General features: G+C 40.3%; 1 protein-coding gene across 1 annotated transcript in view; it reads right to left on the reverse strand.

The window, feature by feature from the left end:
- Setbp1 (SET binding protein 1) overlaps positions 1 to 19,119 on the reverse strand; it is a 362,083-nt gene that overhangs the window by 34,760 nt on the left and 308,204 nt on the right. Inside the window, exon 5 of the mRNA XM_031366113.1 lies at positions 2,624 to 2,794. Coding sequence (XP_031221973.1) covers positions 2,624 to 2,794 — 171 coding nt within the window. The remainder of the gene's footprint in view (positions 1 to 2,623; positions 2,795 to 19,119) is intronic.

A 19,119-nucleotide genomic window follows, 5' to 3' on the forward strand; every position in this document is an offset into this window, starting at 1 on the left:
TTTTTTAGAGGGGAAACTGGGGAGAAATTTACATGTAAATAAAGAAAATATCTAATAAAAAATAATAAAAAAAAAGAAAAAAATACATGAATGGAAAAAAAAAGAAAATAAAGTTTATGTCCAATCAGTAAAAATAAAATAAAATAAAATAAAAAAATAAAATAAAATATGTTTTTAAATGTTAGCAAATTAAAAAAAAAATACCATCTGAACTCAGGAGGTGCTTGTTCGTCAGTACTTAGTTCCACTTACTCACAACAGGTAAGAAATGGAAACATTGTAAATGTCCTTCAGCTGATGAATGGGTAATGGAAATGTGCTACATATATACAATTGAATTGTATTCTACTATAAGAAAAAATGAAATCCTGTATTGTACCCCCTGCCACCACCGAGGGGTGGTGGGTACATTATCATATGCCATCATATATTATCAAACAAAAGCCGAGTGCCACGTGAGGTTCGCGTTGTTCACCGAGAGCGATCTATATGCTCTCCCAAACAAGGAAGACAATTGGCATTGCTCTTGGTTGCCTGCCAGAATTTGACAGTAAGCTTCTTTTGCTTAAAATATCATATACTTTGGTCACAGGACTTGGAGATATCGAGCTGCCCTGGAAGCCTCCCGCTTGATGGTTAGCTCTGCTCGTATTGGAAGGTGTTATGAAAACCACCAGGAGAGAAAAGTTTTCAATAGTTCAACCCAGATGCAAATCCTTCAAATTGCAATACCAATCAGCTGAGCAAGATACGCTCCACAGTGAAGTTTTGGTTCTCATTTGTTGGGAGTAATCAAGATCTGTCATATTGGACTTCAGTCTCCACTCAGTAGAAGACACTCAAAATGGTATTGTGAACCTAGCCAAGAACCCATGGTGGAAAAGAACCCATGCAGATGAGAACCTACTATTACCTTTTTGTTCAGTTAATTCAGCCTTCTAAATACTCATGCTTAGAGCACAGAGAGCAAGTGACTGTGGAGTGCCCATCATCAACTGGCACATGTATGACATCACCAAGGCACAGGGGGCATCATGGAAGAGGGAGTGGAAAGATAGTACTAGCCAGAGAACTGGAAGGGTAGCTGCAGGATAGGATCTTCTGGACACTCACGACTTCTTAACAATATGGTCGCCAGCACAAAACTACACTGGCCAACATTCCAGCAAAGACAGAGGAAGGAATCACAAGGCCTCCTCTCTGGTTGAAGAGCTACAGGCAGAAGGAAGAGGGAAGGAGAGTCAATTTTCTTCAAGGACTGCTTATTCCCATGTGGGTCAACCCTATATTTACATGTGTGTATGCATATACATATATGCTTGCATGCACACACATGTACAACACTGATTAGACTTAATAGAACACACACACAATTTTTAAATTATTGAAATAGAGGATAAGATTTTGAAAGGAGGATGTTGTGGAGGCATGGGAGGAGGAGGAGTTACGATGAAAATACATTGCTGTACTCATGTGTGAAATTCCCAAAAGGAAATAATCAAAGCAGAATATGAGGTATAGAGGAGATGCAAGCTTGGGTCTTACATTTAAGCCATCTCAAAACATGTAAACATCTTGTTTTTCCTGGGGAGCAATTCCAGGGCCTTGGATGTGGGCCACATATGACCCCTAAACACTAGTTTTAAAAGAGCACCACTTGGAAGGTTTTCTTTGGTTTTCTAGTTGTTTCCCCCCTCACATTCTAACTGATTAAACTTGCCATGAGAACACTCTGGTTCTATGCGGAAGGCACCATATTCTTAGGTTCAGATCTGCACCGTGGCAGAGCTGAAGGTTGCTTCCCAGCATTCACTTTGCTGACACCACCACAAGGGGTTGGGATGTTGGCAACACGTCACACTTGCTTTGGCCGGGTTCAGGGCCCAGTCCCTTCACATTCAGTCATGATCTGGGATCTCAGTTATGTTTACAGACAATAAAGGCTGTTGTTTAACATAAGATCTCTTCAACTGGTGAGAAGAGACCTGCCCCATTGATCTACTGTGTTAAAGACAAAAAGTCACTAAGGTGAGGACTTTAAAGGACAGGTTGGTTTTGTTATCTACTGAAAGGACTGTCTTGATTTTGTTTTTGTGTTTGTTTTTGATGTTCTAGATAAAACTGTTGGATATGTTGGTATGTACATACAAATGGCCCCCACATTCTCAATCACTTCTGGGCACAAGCATTTCTGATTAGATACCCAACCTGCAATTGCTTTTAAGTAAATTAACCAATTAATTTTCTGATAGTATGGATGAGACCTCTGCATATCAGAACAAGTACTGTTGACTCATACTCCCAGAACCTGGTCCTTGCTGTTACAAATGTATTTACTTATTTGTTTAATAACTGACACTAAAGAGGTAGCCGAGGATGACCTTGAGCTTCCAACCTTTGTGTCTCCACCACCTGAGTTCTGGGATCATAGATATTCATCCTAGTGTTTTGTGTTGACTTATATTTACTTATTACATTTATTATGGGGCCATCTGCATTGCACCAGTTGGTTTTATTTTTGACAGTTTCACAGACATCTACAATGTATTCTGATGTCATTTAGCACCCCATGAATAGAGGACTTTTTAAGTGCCCATCTTCCATATGTGTGCAGAGAACTCACCTGCATCTGATGTTGCTGCAGATGCAGCAAGGAGAGATAACACGGGCGCTGAGGGAATTGCAACACTGTCCACTGCAGTTGCCTTCTTCCTGGCCATCATGGTGGATACGGAGCCCTCGCTCTTACTGTGTGCTGCTGTCTGGTCCACTTTTAAGTGGGGACTTGGCATCCCTGTAAAACAATAAGCCCAGAACCTGTAGTTGATTTACAGAAACAGCAAGGCAACCATCATAAAACCTGAATTTAATCCAACTGTTGATTTTGTTTTTGTTTTTAAATAAACAAATAGTCCAAATAAACAAATTTGTCCTCCTTCCAGTGCCGAAAGAAAGGAAGCAGAGAACACCTAAAGAGGAAAATAGCCATGGCTAGTTTGAGGGTGACGTTAGGACTACGGGGTCATTTGGAATGGATGCCTAGATATGACGTCAGGCACAGACCTAATGAAACAATATAGTGTATTGAGTATCTATTAACTTTCTGAGGATCAAGAAGTCCATCTTTACAGCCATTATACCAGTGCAGTACAAACGGTAGTTCACTTGATTCTATCCTACCCTAGCGAGGCTTCCATCCCTACCCTAGTGAGGCTTTAATCCCTACCCTAGTGAGGCTTCCATCCCTACCCTAGCAAGGCTTCAATCCCTACCCTAGTGAGGCTTCCATCCCTACCCTAGCAAGGCTTCCATCCCTACCCTAGTGAGGCTTCCATCCTATCTAGCTGGGAAGACATGAGTACCAGAGGATAAAATAGCACACCACCAATTCCAGTGAGTGGATTAATGCTAGGCACTTGTAATGAGTTCCAGGACATACTCTGTGCTTTGAAAGTCTCTACCATTATTGCTAATGTGTAAGCGTCTTCTACTACTACTGCTATTATTATTATTATTATTATTATTATTATTATTATTATTATTATTATTATTATGTCATCACCATCATTATCACCATCACCACCACCACCACCACCACCACCACCATCACCATCACCATCACCATCACCATCATCATCATCATCATCATCATCATCATCGAGGTAAGTGTAGCCCATGACTTGCTCACAAGTAATTCAAACTAGTAAATAAAGTCTCAGCTCTCTCTCGTGAGAGAGAGAGAGCTAAGGATATATAGGCACCTATCTATAATCCTAGCTGTAAACCACATCTAAACCTAGAGGGTTGAGTGTGCTCGATCCATGTCAAATGCCTTCTACTCAGGCTTCCTCTCTCTGTAGGCTGTACACTGCTAAGACCAACAACACATTAGGTTTTGTCAGTTATTCTTGACACTATTCTTTCCCATGCCAATCAACCTGAGTGACAGACTCCTTCCTTAGAGCAACGTTACCTCAATCACTATAGTGAGATCACCTTTAATCACGTTTGCTCCATGGCAGTTCAGTGAGGTGTGACCACAGCTATTACTATTTTCTCAATTTTACAGATGAGAAGAACACCCTTTTCCCTTTTCCCTTAAGGGAAAGATAAAGTCCTCCTGCTCTTTGGGAGAGCTGGGTATCTCCAGTTGCCAAATGCTAAAGCCAGGATCATATTGGTCCATTGGACCATACGACCCTGACCACAATCCAAGTCCATCCCAGCATGCTTCATGCTGTGGGCAAAGAGATCTTACTACACAGCTGAATAAGGCACCTGCATGCTAACATTTTGTTTTCTCCCCTGCCGCCCTCTTCCCACTCTCTGTTAACTTGCTTAAGGTGCCATGAATAACATTTTTTTTTTGGACTTTCCTGAATTGATGTTGCATTTCAGAGTATTTTGAAGGTAGAAAGAGACAAAGGTCAAATTATATGGGAAAATATTACAAGGTACGTTCACCGAGATACACAAAAGTGTGCAGGGTGCTTGGTTAGCAGAATACGCAGGTGTTCTTAAGATAGACTGGGCGTAGCACCCAGGGTAGTGGCAGGCACATATAAGAACATCCATCCAATTGCCACCAGGAGCTACTGGAAGGAAGGAAGGATGGGGCTTTGTGTAGAATGGGAAGTGAGGCTGAGGAAGGGCTCCCCTTTAGTCCTTAGACTTTACACTTTCATATATACCATGGGTATCCCAATGTGCTACATGGATATATTAAGGAATTAGAAAGGTCTCGCTCTGTAGTCCAGACTATTCCGGACCTCTGTAGCTTCAGCTGGCCTACAACTCAGGTGGCAATCCTCCTGTTTCAGTCTCCTAAGAGTTGGGATTATAAGTATAAGCCACTGTTTATAGAAGCTATTAATATTTTGAAAATTACAAACATTAATTAACTTTCTTTTTTTTTTTCATTGAGAAAACAGAGTTTGAGGGGGAGGGAAATACAAATTTATAAATGTCTTAGAGTGTAATAGTGCGGTAATTTGTGGCTGATAACAAGTCCGATCCGATCGCTGGGACAGTAGGCAGGAAACAAAACAAAACAAGGCAAAACAAAACAAAAAAAACCCAAAACTCCAATTTTTGGTTCTTTTCAAGACCACAGCAGTACCCCTTCCAAACACACTTTGGAGTTCCAAGCTATCAGCATCCATTACACTGAACAACTGCCCCTTTGGAAAAGTCGCAGACAAGCCATTTTTGAACCTGTAGATGCAGGTTAGTAGATACCTTCCCATTTAAATTATGATGTGTTTGGGGAATGGAGGCAATAAACGGGATTATTAGATGAATATTTAACCCTCGCTTGGGAATAGACAGATTTCCAGTCATTTCAGTTGTACCCATTTTCATGCAAATGTTTACAATCTAAATTAGTCTCAGTCCACATCATCTCATTAGAGCCGGTCTGAGCATACCTCTGCTGAGTACACTTGCCTCTCAAGTGTTTATGATACGGACGACGTAAAATGCCATAAAACCACACTGAAAACACTCTGTCATTCAGATCACTGCTGTGCAGCTTCTGTAAAAGACCCTAGACAATTTAGGAGTTGTCAACTTTATAAAATTATATCTAAGAAAAGGAACAGGAAACTAGCCCTAATATTTTCCCCAGTCATTTTTGGATTTTGAAGGGAAGATGGACACCCAGAAAGAGCATGTAGGGGACAAGACTATCGGATACATTTTGAATGAAGGGAATCACTCTTTCTGAGGGCAGAGGTCTGGAGAGCATGGAATAGGGGAGGGAGCAGAGCCTTGAGAAGTGACATTGCACAGGTGGCCGATGTAAGAGTTTGTTTCCTTTCAATCTAGTGACAGCAGATGGTCCATGATGGGACACTTGGATAGTTTCTTCCCAGACTGGGCCTGGCGTCTCTCTCTGTTCATAGGAACTGGAGTTTTAGAGGCAGGAAATCGATTCTTTAAAAAAAGAAAAGGAAAGGAAAGAAAGAACCAGAGATTTGCACATACTGGCCATTGAAAGCACCCCTGTTTACAAGGGGCCTTGCAGAAAGGCTGGGTATGGGGAGGGCTTATCATGGAAACTCAGCAGGGAGTTTGTAGAGAGAACATTCCTGGTAGATGAGTTCTACTTTCTTCTGCATTCTAGCACAAAGGATAGTGCACTGATGTTTACATACTTAGAGGCCAGTGTGCTTTTAAAGGAAGAAATAATGACACCAATAACTTCGTTCATCTAACGTCTGCTCATAATTAAACGACTGAGTTGAGACAAAATTGAAAAGTTACTTATATGAAAATATATCCCAGTAAACTTGTTGACCTCTATTGATAAATTTTAAAAATCTCATTGTAACTGTTGTAGAGCAGATCAAGGGGCAGTCACTCATTTTCAAAGGTAATTTCTCAGATCACTTATCCCCTCAAACCGCTACCTGCGCAGCATCGTGTTTGCATTAGGGACTTGATCTATGGATTCGTCTCCTGAGATGCAGAAGCTGACTTCCTGTTGCCTTGGTTACTCGGAGCTCAGTTCAAGGTTAAACTACTCCCAATCAAAATCACTGGCAGGCGCTGAATCCAGCGGCCAGGTTATTGACTGCCCCAGGATGCAGAAAGGTCAGGGACCAAAGCTCTGTTTACTGCCTTACGGGGGAGTCAATATCTTCAATATTTGGATTCTCTTCCTTCTGAGGAAGAAGTAGCTACTCAATTACCTCTTCCCCGGGTTATTCAAGGTCACGAGGGTCATGGTGGAATCCGGGGGTCTATGGCGGCTGATTTAGCTGACTTCCTCAGGATTCCGTTAATGAGCATTGTGACCTAGGCAAGTAAAACCCAACCTAATCTTCAGTAATTTGTATGTTGCTCTCAGGTTCATGAAGCCAGTTTCCTTTTGTTTTTCATTTCTTTGCAGGGAAAAGGAAGCAATGACAAACAAATATTCTTCACAGGATGGCTGATGCTTGCTCCCCTTTTCTAGTACATGAGAAAGCAAAGATTCAAGAGAGGTCATAGGCTTGTCCTAAAACCACACAGATAACAGAGGTGCCCCAATCTGGATACTTCAACTCACTGTTGGCTCCTCCACATGGCTTCCTTGAAATAGAAGCTGACAGCTCATCATTGAGGAATCCCACAGATTCCATCCTGGTACATCTACCACAGAAAACAGTGTACCTGGCAGACAGAACTTGACTCAGGTAGACTTGATGAGTAGATTAATTAATTAACGTTCAAGTTCTAAAGCTTTCAAATGCAGGTGCTTCCTGCAGTGGATGTGAATGCTGGTGTGGTGGGGCAAAGTAATGGCCCTGGGATCCCATCACCTCCCTGACCTCTATTGATTCTGAAGAATGCAACATTTGGTATGAATGGGGAATTAAAAACCATTGATTGGTTAAGTAGCTTTTCATTTTGCAAAGAATTTTGACAAGCAGTGTGCTATTTGTGGGTGGTAAGAGGTACATGGTGAGCCCACTGATTTACAGATGAGGGGACAGAGGCACAGCAAACCAGTTGACTTAGCCATGCTCAGAGATCATGCATGCATATGAAGCGATGCGAACCTCCAAGATCATGCCAAAGCTCTCCTTCGTATCTTTCAATATTCTGACTTTTCGAGTTTTAAAATTTTAACAGTCACTCACTTTCTGATTTTCCAGTTGCCAATTAATATTCAACTGTTTACCTCCTGGAGATGGATTTTTCTCATGCCCCACAAAGGAAATCTGTGTTACAAAAGAAACTGGATGAGGTTGTAAGAAACCTTCCAATCTTTGAAAGCAAATTATTCATGTTCCAAATCCAGTAAATTTTATTGTTTATGTAAAAATATTCTTTATGATTTTTATTGTGTGTGCATGTATGATGTGTGTGTGTTTGTGTTCATATATGTATGTGTACATGCCACAGCAGATTTGAAGAGATCAGAGAACGATTTTATGGAGTTGCTGCTCACTTCCCGTTTTTACATGGGTGGCAGTGATCAAACATATGTGAGTCAGGCATAGCAAGTGCCTTTACCCGCTGAGCCATTACTCTGACCCCAAAGTTTATTTTTGTTGCACCATGCTAATCATTAATTCACAAACACATAGTCAATATCTATCCTACCAGCAATATGGCACTGATCAAAATGAAGCTCCCATTTCCTAAAAGAGTTTGCTGTAATGATTTCTATAGAGCAGAGAATACCTATTAGTTTCCATGAAGGTGGGTACAAAAGGGCTCATGGATATTAGCCATCAAGAAGCAGAGCCTCTACTATTTATTTGATATCATTAGAAAGAGGCATCACATCCAGATGGATATGTCTTTATGGATCCTGAGTTTTGCTAAGAGGGACATTTGGGAGCCAGCAAAGGCATGGCACCTGAGTACCATATGTCTTGGGGCCTCAAGTCTTAAAGAGAGGAACAACTGGCTTTCAAGCAAGGCGTTCATAGACACTAAATAACATTTTTTAACAGATTATCATCACTAATTTTATGACAGAAGAGTTTTACTTCATTTTAACACCTTAAGAGATCACAGACAAGGTCACTCTTAACCATAATACTTTCCAACAGGCCTAGAGTTGATTATTATGAAGCAAGCCATTGCTTCAGTGGTAACTATCCAAACTTGGAAGTTATGATCTCTGTTTTACTGAGGTAGTGTAGCCATAGAGAAAAAGATATGATGGAACAGACAAACAAATAAAACTGATCAGGCTGAGAAGATAGGAGGCCAACTGAGTCTGTCCTGAATTAGAAAGCTAAGATAATACCCATGGACTTGGAACAGCTGCATTTCCACTCCTTACTAGTATTCAGCACTCCTGACTACCTGCATGTGCCTGATACCATCTACAGACTCGAACTCTCCTTGACTGGGAACACGTTTTCACTCAAAGATCTGTCTTAAAATGTGGATAGAATTCAGTAACTAGGAATAGAGAGAGAGCCAGATACAACAAGAAAATAATAGGAACAAAAGCAAAAACCCAGCAATTCTCTATAACTGAGAGAAGGGTTATATAAAGCAAGTACAGAGTGATGTATTGGGAAGAGCAGCAGAGCAAAGGGCAACGCCCGTCTAGAGTCAGGTAGACTCAGCATTTCTTCTCCAGTCTGCTGTTTCACTGTGCAGACTTCTGACCATACGATCTAGGTCTTGATCTCTAATGTCTTTATTTCTCTGCCAATTCTTCTAGGTATCTATGAAGTGCTAATATTTAGAAATCATGCATTTCTTTTGGTTCCTTACAACTTAGTTTGATAGATATGAGATACTTTAAAAGGTTTGTGGAGTGGATGACTATATAGAATCAACATTGCTATCCTTTGAGGCTCAAACCTTTTGAACATTGTTTTCATGAACACACATTCTTAATTTCTAAAATTCATTTTTTTGGTATAATGTAGAAGTTAAAACTATATCTCTTAGAGTAACACTTTACTAGCTGTGTAATTTTTGAGCAAGTAATGTTAGCTCTGTGCCAGTTTCTTTGTCAGTTAAAGAGATCATTGTGAGAAATAAGCAGGCTTTGTAATATTGGAGGGGAAGTCATGCCCTGTCTTCTCTAAAAGAATAACCCATATGCTAATTCCTAGAAGCCGTGCACGTATGCGATAACAATGCAAAAGAAAATTAAAGTCAAAGACAGCTAGCCTATAGATACCTCTAATCAGCTGACCACAAATAGGGACAATACATGTATTTATCCAAATGACCACAACATAATTGCAAGAGACCAATACAATAAAGGTACAGGGCAGAGCAGAGGAGAAAGGAGCACAAATGACAATGGCAGTGAGATAGAAGCTTTGTCACTGGCTTTTAAGACACAAAAAAGGAGGTCAGAGGCCAAGGAATGCAGGTGATGTACAGAAGCTGAAAAAAATCAAAGAAATCACCCACTCCACTATAGCTCTTAGGAAATAATCTACCCTGAAGTTTTGCTCAGTGAGACCCACTTTGGACTTGTGATCTCTAATACTATAATATGATACATCTGCCTTATTTAAACATGTAAGTTTGTAGAAATCTTTTGCAATCACAAGTGAAAACGAATATTAAAACAGAAATAATTATTACAGTGCCTCACCTTACTAAGTACCCATTCTATCAGCCATTACTATTTCTCAGTGACACACTCTTAGTGCTAAATGTCTCATTTAAAACTTACTCCTCACGTTTAAGTTATGTCTGTGCCCTGAACAGCTTCGATCTCTTAGGAGTCAATGAGCTTAGTCTTTTAAAAATACATTTCCAGCATAAAACTGACTCAAATAAATTGTTTGATGAGTATGTATAGTCAATAAATCACATTAGAGATAAGTATATTGATAAGATGAGAAATAGACTGGAATTAAGAGAAACTGGCTTTCGCCACACTTGCTGGATGAAGTTGGACAATGTAAAGAATGCTTTTCTGCTCTGTCTTCAGGCCAGAATCTATTCCACTCATTATTCTGATTCTAAGCTTTCAAATGCCAGAGAAGCTTCTAAACAGCATGATTAGTTCTTACCCCTCCTGTGTTAGAAGTGCATGCATGGACTTAAAGGGGGAACTGCTTTAATTGTAGACAGACTCACATTTGAGTGTATTTTACCTTATGTGATATGTTACAATGATTCAGAGTTAGTCTTTCTTGATGTTGCAGTGGAAACATTTGACCAGCAGAAAGGCATTTTCTCTAAATGCTCAATGATATCATACAGAAGACCAACCCACTACCAAAGCTGCCCAAAGAAGAGACATTCCAAGTCACAAGGCTTTGGAGTGACACCGTATCTCAGACCTCAGGTCTGCTGAAAAGAATAATAGATAGACGGAGAAAATTCTGCATCATGATCAAGATTCATGGAAATCTTTGGGTTCTGATATGAATCTTGCTAAACTTTCCAAACACACACACACACACACACACACACACACACACACTGTACACACCACAAAAGGACAAAGGGCAGATAAAACCAATGTAATGCTGATGTAATTTCATCCATGATTTTAAAAATGCAGACAATAGGGTTGCCTGTCCATGGAAAATATAATAAGGGGATTTACAAAAGGTAATAACAAGGGAGGAACAAATCCTCATATGTAATTAAAACCAATTTAATAGTACAATGCTTCTAGTATACTTTTTCTATCCTTGGGGAGCGGGTCAGTTACAGGTTTACTACTGAAATGTGTAGAAAGCTTTACAATAGGCTGTTGAGGAAGACATAGGGACATCAGTAAAATAAGGCAAAGTAGTTTCCTTGGGATGGAGATCAGTCCCCACCCCGCTGAGAGGAAGCAACCTATTTTTACCTAGTGTTACATTGCATTTGTCTTCTCATCAGCTCAGACCAGGTTGTTGGCTAGGATGTTTCAAGGGTTGAATTTTTCAACTTCACAGAACAAGTTTGCTCATCCCCCTAGTGATTCTATATTCACAGGGCAGCCTAGAAATAATAAGTGTGATATAAACTAGAGGACTATTGTTTCTGGAACCTTCTTCCCTGGATTCTCCAGAATGTGCAGGGCTTTAGCAATCAGCATCAGTCAGTGTAGGCATCTTTTGCAATGTCTTTGCGTCTACCTCTAGAGTATATGGTTGCACAGCACATCTGTGTGGCAATACAGGCCTCCATGTGATGCTAACTGGGTCACCTCATTTGCATTTTGATTACTGCTTATTTAGAAGGCACACTGAGAAAAAGCTCCATATCAGGAGGTTAGTGCATGTGTGTATATAAATATATGTATAAATAGATAAATGCACATTTACTGGTTTGTAGGAGATCAGTTTCATATGCAGTCATCCTCCTGGCCATATCTATAGATGTCTAATCACTGACAGAGTTTAATTATAAATGTGATGACGAAATTTAATTATTCTCAGTAAAATATTGCCCACTGTTTCTGGCTAGAGAAATCAACTTGACATATATTTCCTTTGTTAAGGTGCCATTTCTTTATGTTAGGGAAGAAGAATTCACCGTATTATGATCTTTAAGGAATTTCTTGAAAGCATCTACTTTATCCCATTATTTGAATTCATCTTACTGGGTACAAATACACTGTGATTGTGTGCAGGTGTGCAGAGATACACATGGACTGTGTGCTAGTAAAGCTCTCTTCTGGGCAATAGAAGAAAGAAAGAAAGAAAGAAAGAAAGAAAAAAAGCCAGAACCACAGTAACTCAGACCCATCATTAGATAGATCTCCTAATCTTTATCTCTAGTAGGTCAGTTAGACGAGCTAATACCATGATGATGGCTTTGAAATCTCTTAGGAATTGGATGAGGAGAAGCGATAGTGATGAACTCCCCGCTAATAAACACAGAGTGCTTATTTCGGCAGAATGATCAATTTCTAGATGTCCTGAGGCTTGTCTGATACAGTTGATTTACTCATCCTCGCCTACCTCACTAATAAAGCCAAAGTCCACCATCAGATTACAGAGGTGCCTGGGATTTCTTAAAGGGGCAGGGGGAAAAATATCAAGGGAATGCTCACCATCTCCCTGTACAAATCCTTCCTGCCTACCATCCTTGGAACCCACGCTGCTTTTCTAGGTTGATACTCTGTACTCAACAGACTTTGGGCTAGTACAGTAATAAAGGCAATTAATTTGTTATCTTGTTAGTGGGAATTTAATGCAATGATCTAAAAGAACTCTTACATATTGTGATAAACTTTAGTGCCTCCGGGTGGCTCCTCTTGCATCGGGCTCATTTCACATCTCATCCATTATGTAAATGAGATTTGGAAATAGTTGAGTCTCACTAATGTAGTTCAACTCTGACGGATAGGAGATAGTGGGTCCTCCCGGAAACTAATGAGGTTAAATGCATCTCAACATTGCTTTGTACTTGGTTGATTCTGCAAGGCCCTGCTTGAGAAATGAAAGCAATGCATTTTCTCAACCATGTGCTAAGGTAATTCTAGTGCTGCCTAGCCCCTAAAGTGGTCTCAAACAAGTTTGATTAGAGGGATGCTGGTGCTGATTCAAATTACTTGGCGGTACATAAAGCTAACTGACTATACATCTTCACACTGTTTCGTGACCGATAATATGGTTTAAGATGAAAGGGAAGCATTTCAGTAGTTAACATATTGAGGGAGGTCTTTAAGTCATGCAGAAAAGAATAAGGGAATTTTCAGATGTAGACAGTGTGGATAAAGAACCTGTGGTTACACTTGAGATCATAGGAGAAACTGTTACTGCAGAGGTTTGGCACTAGTGAAGAGATTATGGCACTTGGCATTCGAAGCGTCACAGGAGTCAACCCAGCTACCCAGAGCCCATCATGACAGAGGGTAAGATAACAAGGACTTCTGTATTCTGGGTTCCATTTGGCAGGCCATGGAATGGGAGCTCCAAAGACAATCTGGCATTTCAAAACAGAATCAGCACATCCACAGAAGCCGTCTCAAACCAGTCAAGGTCACGAGGGTTAGGGAGGGGAATATGAGATGTTAGCTTACAATAAAAGGCATCTGGGACAAATTATAATCTTTATCCTAGAAAAGGGAGGGGCTCAATGGAGCAAGTGAAAGCAAAGATATGGAGATAGGAACCTTTCATGCAGGAGGCAGAGTCGGAATGTGTTAGCCCACGATTGGGAATGAACCACTTAAAGGGAAGGAGATTTAAGCTGGGGATAAGCCTGTGACCCTAGAGCCAGATGGACCTCAGCTGAAAATCCACACTCTATCACCCAAGTGGTGACCTCGTTTAAGGGATGTAACCTTTTAAAGCTTCACTTTCCTTACTTTGTAAGGAAAAAAAAAGTTTAATAAACTAGCTTGGAGGGTTGTGATACGGATTAAACTGATGATGCCTGTGAAACGCTTACTCTGTGGCCATCCCAGCAAACATGCTCAGAAGAGACCAGCTAGAGAGATGTCCAGAGAACCTGGGACATGGCAAAGGCATCATCTAGCATGGGTGAAGCCCTGAGTTCGATCTCCAGCACAGAGGGTGAAAACCAAAGGCGAGCAGGAGGGAGGCTACTAACAAAGGAGTCGAGGGAATGTCTCCAGCTTGGAAGAAGCCTTGTTGGTCAAGGAGAGCCTCATCTCTGCTGTCTTTTCTGAGAGCTGGGGTGCCAGGAAGGAAAGTCATGTCAACTTCTAAATATTTAACGTGATGCTACATTTTTCAATAGATTGCTAGGTGACGAAAAGCAGTTTTATTTATGTGTTGTTTCTCAAGAGTATTCTTGCCTACTGTGAACACAGTAATCCCAGGTCCTCTGAGGGGTCCTCAGCACATAAGGAACGGTCCACTCTTAGGGAAGCCAACTACCTACTTGGAAAAATAAGATTCAGAAACAAGAAATTTAAATAAAAATAACAATCTACCCTGAGTGGAAAAGACCACTCATCTTACCATCCACGGCCCCTGGGACCAAGCTAGAGATTTACTGCAGTGATTTTAACTAGCATAATCTAAAGTACTAGTAAAATAATGGAATTTATTTATTGTTTCGATTCAATGCAAACATACATAATGGAAATGGTTAAGAATAAGAATTTATGCTAATGAAACCATAGTAAAGGCTACTGTGCCTTTACTGGATTATTTTTATGGAAGACGCATTTCTACTTGGCTAAAAAGCTGAGCTCTGTGCTTACATTATCAAGGTGGAAGGCACAGCTGTATAAGTTAGTGAGTCTTCTCGGTGATTCCATTCACTCAACAATGCAATGATCACTTTTGCCTTTACCTCAGACCTAAATACAAAGGTCCAAAGGCAAACCTCTGTTCTTAAAGTGCCAAAGAAAAACGTAGGGAAGCTGATGTGGTAAGTACTTTATGAGGAGCACCAAACTCAGGTATAAGGGATGGGGCTCCATAGGATAAGGGGTGTTCCTCCATTGGAACGGGAAAGGCATCATTGAGAATTGACGCCTTACCTGGATCTTCAACAAGTTGGAAGCATTGGCAGAGGTGCATGAGAGAAAGAGTAAGGAGCAAGGACCAAAATGCCTAAACCAAAGGGGAAATAATGCAGGTGGTTTTGGGGAAAGGCAAGAATGCCTGTGGCTAACGTGCAAGTGCAAGTGTCCTGGGTGGGAGGAAAGGTGAAATGTTTCACTTGTGAGAAAGGAGTGGTCAGGAAGCATTGCTATGCAGACACATGGAGTAGCAGTGGCTTGTCTCTTATTGTACAACTTGGGTTAAAGGGAAAAAAAAGCTGTTCCCTGTGGATCTGCAGACACGATCATCAGATAGAAAACCTTTGTAAATCACTGAAGGTTAGAAATCACACCTTCAGTGAAGCGGTTAACCTGTTTGCCCTGCTTTCCCTAATTCATGTTTACACTCTTAAGTTCTGTGTTTCCTCCTCACTTCCTCAGTTAGAAGTTCCTTTCAAAGGTTAATGGGGGGAACACTGAGGTGTCAGTTATGGTTCTTGGTTTGAAAACACCTAGTTCTGTACTGAAGTCACGGTTTTGTAAATAAAATCTTGTGCTTATGAAGCCAGCACACTACTTGCAGAGCTTTGCAGACAAGGGCTTTAGCAAATTCAAACGCATGCTGAAGGAAGAGAAGCCAGGGCCTACATGCTCTTCTGTGCGGATTCCCATCATGCTAGACGGGGATCTTCCCGACTCTACAGGATGCACATTCACAGTGTTTGAAGGACTCCATGCAAACACAAAACCTCAGAGTCAGAAACGCAAGACACAGGACAGAAAACAATGATTTGGAAAGGAGTGACAACTGAATGAAGTAGTGACTGGGAGTGGCTATTTGATTGTTGAGTGAGCAGAACGTAGACATGAAACAGGCAGTTTAATGAGGCCAATGAAGGTAGGAAGAGAAAAGTATCCAATTACTCTGGAATAGTAATGTCAATTTTTCATTTTTTACTTTGGGGCAGTGTCTCATTAGGCATTTCTGTCTGGTCTAGAACCCGTGTAGACTAGGCTGGTATCAAATTCACAGAGATCATGCTGCCTTTGCCTCTCCAGTGTTGGGATTAAAGGTGTACTCCAACATACTTGGTTAATGTCAATTCTTAAAGACGCATGAGTACTACAGCTTTAAATGAAAGCATCTTGTAAGTTGTTCAAAAAAAAAAAAAAGTCAAAGTAGTTAATAATACAAATTCCAAACAAGATTACTTTATTAAGTCAATCCCTATAGTTTGTCTCGTGACAGGTTAATGGCACTAGTGCACTGACATATATTGTGACTATATTTATTCAACTTCTTCCCACCACTGGGAAAACAGGGATAATGGTCACTGGGATGAGTACCACACAGAAATACTGGAATTTATTGATGAATATATGATAGTCAATGATCCACTTAGCACTCACGCCATATGAGCCACTTTGTACACTCAAGTCCTCGGCAGTCCTTAGATTATGCTGGTCAGCCTGAAGTTGGCAGCTGTTCTCCGTATAGTTTATGATCATGATGGAAGACTGAAGAGGAGAGCGGTGAGAACACTGGAGACAGCCTGGTCTGGGATTCTTTCTGACTTTCCCTCTTGGGTAGAGAGACGTTTCTTTTGGTCTTAAACACTGGGGAAACGACCTGCTCATCTCACAGGAAGACTGAGAGACAAATGAGATAAGGGCTTCAATTTTGGAGAAGACAAGACAGCTCTCACTTAAAGAAAAAGTAGGATCTGCTGGAGGTGGAATTTGAGAGGCTGCTGTGTCCCGGGACTGAACTCCAGTGTTCGGGAAGAACACTGGACCATCTTTCCAGCCATAAGATCTTCCTTCATTATGAGAAACCAAATAACACAAGGGAGTTTTATTTCATATGGACAGGCCATGTCCAATCTTGCCTGTTTTTGTTTGTTGTGTCTTGTTTTATTTTGTTGTTTGTTTTTCAGATCTTGGAGATGTAGGTGCCATGTGGGGGTCAAAGGCATACCTCAGAGCTGCCCTACAGGGGAAGCCACTTTTTAATAAAACCATTGTGGTTATTTCAGGGCCAACTAACTATCCATGGTTTCCTCATAGAATTTAGAAAGAATTACATGTATCACGCTAAATCTAAAATCCCACACCTCTAACCCTCACTGGCCATATTTTCTGTATGAGAAAAATGAAGCTGAGGTTGGGCTCTCACAGACCCTACTGTTAACAAGGGTTTGCATGAAAGTCTTTCTGCTCTTTCTTCTTTTAAGCGCACTTTCTTCCAAGAACATTAGAAATACATATTTATTTGTTAGTGTCTGGATTCCTGACAGTGAAAAGCAGAACAAGAGGTAGTTTTCATGTAAGTCCTTTAGGCAAAGGTGGAGAAAAATAATCCTTGCCAGCTAACGGCTTGTTTCTTGATTCTCTCTAGGAAATAATATCATAATTTGAGACTTAGAAGTTGAAAAACAAACAAACAAACAAACAAAAATCTGCTCTTTTGGAAATCCAAAGACTATACAGATACACTACAAGTAGGAAAATCATAAATATTATCCAGTTAAAAACCCTGTGATCCACAACAGTGACCTGCCAATAAGATATACTTGTGCAATAGTGGCACAAATATTTTTATGGTAGTAACCAGTCACTTTTTCATTGTATTTAAGGCCCATTCCATGAGAAGGAACTAATACCAATAAATTGTCCAAGAACCTATACCTATACTAAGTTATAGGCCTTAATGGGGGGGGGGAGGCACTACCATTATTATTTTGCTAAATAAACAGCACAAAACAAAAACAGAAAAATTGGCTATTAATGATATATTGCTATACCCATGGATCAGTCCATTACTCAGCCCACGCTAGGAAAGCTTTTTTGTACTACATAGTATAAACTGGTCAATGTGCAGAAAGTGAGAGACTTTGGAACACTTAGTCTTGAATGGGATGCTTTTATCAAATCCTTCTCCTTGTGGATCAGGAATCTGTGTAGAAGTGGGAGTGAAAGGGCCGTAAGAGCCAGAGGTGGTAGATAACTCTGAAAGAATAATGTCATTGAGACAGAGCAGAACCAATACTCACAGAGACTGACAGCATGTGCAGGACCTGGAGAGCTTTACACTAGACCAAATCTAAACACAGAGAAGAGGAAGTGGACAGAAAGCCCACCTCTAACCAAGAATTCATAGCTGCCAGGAAAAGGGGCAAAAAAAATCTGTTTTCTCCAATAGAGCCTTACTAGGCACACTGACCACACTCCAGCCCCATGCCCAGGAGCAGCTGGCTAACACAAAATGAACTCCAGGATTTTTTGTATACTTGCTGTTTTGTTTTGCTATCTTTTGTCTTTGTTTTGTAAATTGTTTTTTAAGTTTGTTTTCATTTTTTTCTTTTCTCTCTTTTTTGAAAGAAAAAAAAGAACATGAAGTTAGGGGTGGCAATAAGGTAAGAAGGAAGGATATGAGAAGAGTTGGGGGAAGGGCAAGAATATGATCAAAACACATTGTATAAAAACATGACTAAAAATGAAGTTTAAAAAGAGTGTACAAAGAGCCAGGCAGTGGTGGCACACACCTTTAATCCCAGCACTTGGGAGGCAGAGGCAGGTGGATTTCTGAATTTGAGGCCAGCCTGGTGTATAGAGTGAGTTCCAGGACAGCCAGGGCTACACAGAGAAACCCTGTCTAGAAAAACCAAAAAAAAAAAAAAAAAAAAAAAAAAAAAAAAAAGAAAAAAAAAAGAAAAAAAAAAGTGTACAAAGAAGCCATGACTATGGAAATCATTACAAATCCAGAACTAATAATAATAAAGAAAAACCTTCACGATTGACAGGCACCCAGGAATTAGACGTCTCAAGCTGAAATCAAGCACCACAGAGCAAGTGAAGTGGTTACAAAATGTCAACAAAGCAAACGCAATATTAAATAAAAAATTAAATGTCCTCACAAAAATTCCAAGTCTGTGAGCTAACAGATATGCTGATTCAGATGATTTAACTATCCCACTATATATACATATTTCAGACCAGCATGTTATACAGGATAAACAGATACAATTTAATTCTATTTGTCAAATAAAATAAAATGCCCTACTCTTCCATTTTCTCAACCTGGAAATATTTACACTCACTCAGTTATAAAACTGACAGTAAAACCTTATTTTTCCAGTGTTGGTTATGTAATGAGTGAAATGTGTTTTTCTAAATCATCAAAGTTGTCTGAGGACAGCTTTTCCACAGGCCAGAAATGGCTTTTTCTCCCCCACATT

This window comes from Mastomys coucha, unplaced genomic scaffold (genome assembly GCF_008632895.1).
Source record: "Mastomys coucha isolate ucsf_1 unplaced genomic scaffold, UCSF_Mcou_1 pScaffold13, whole genome shotgun sequence".
NCBI classification, from domain to species: Eukaryota; Metazoa; Chordata; class Mammalia; order Rodentia; family Muridae; genus Mastomys; species Mastomys coucha.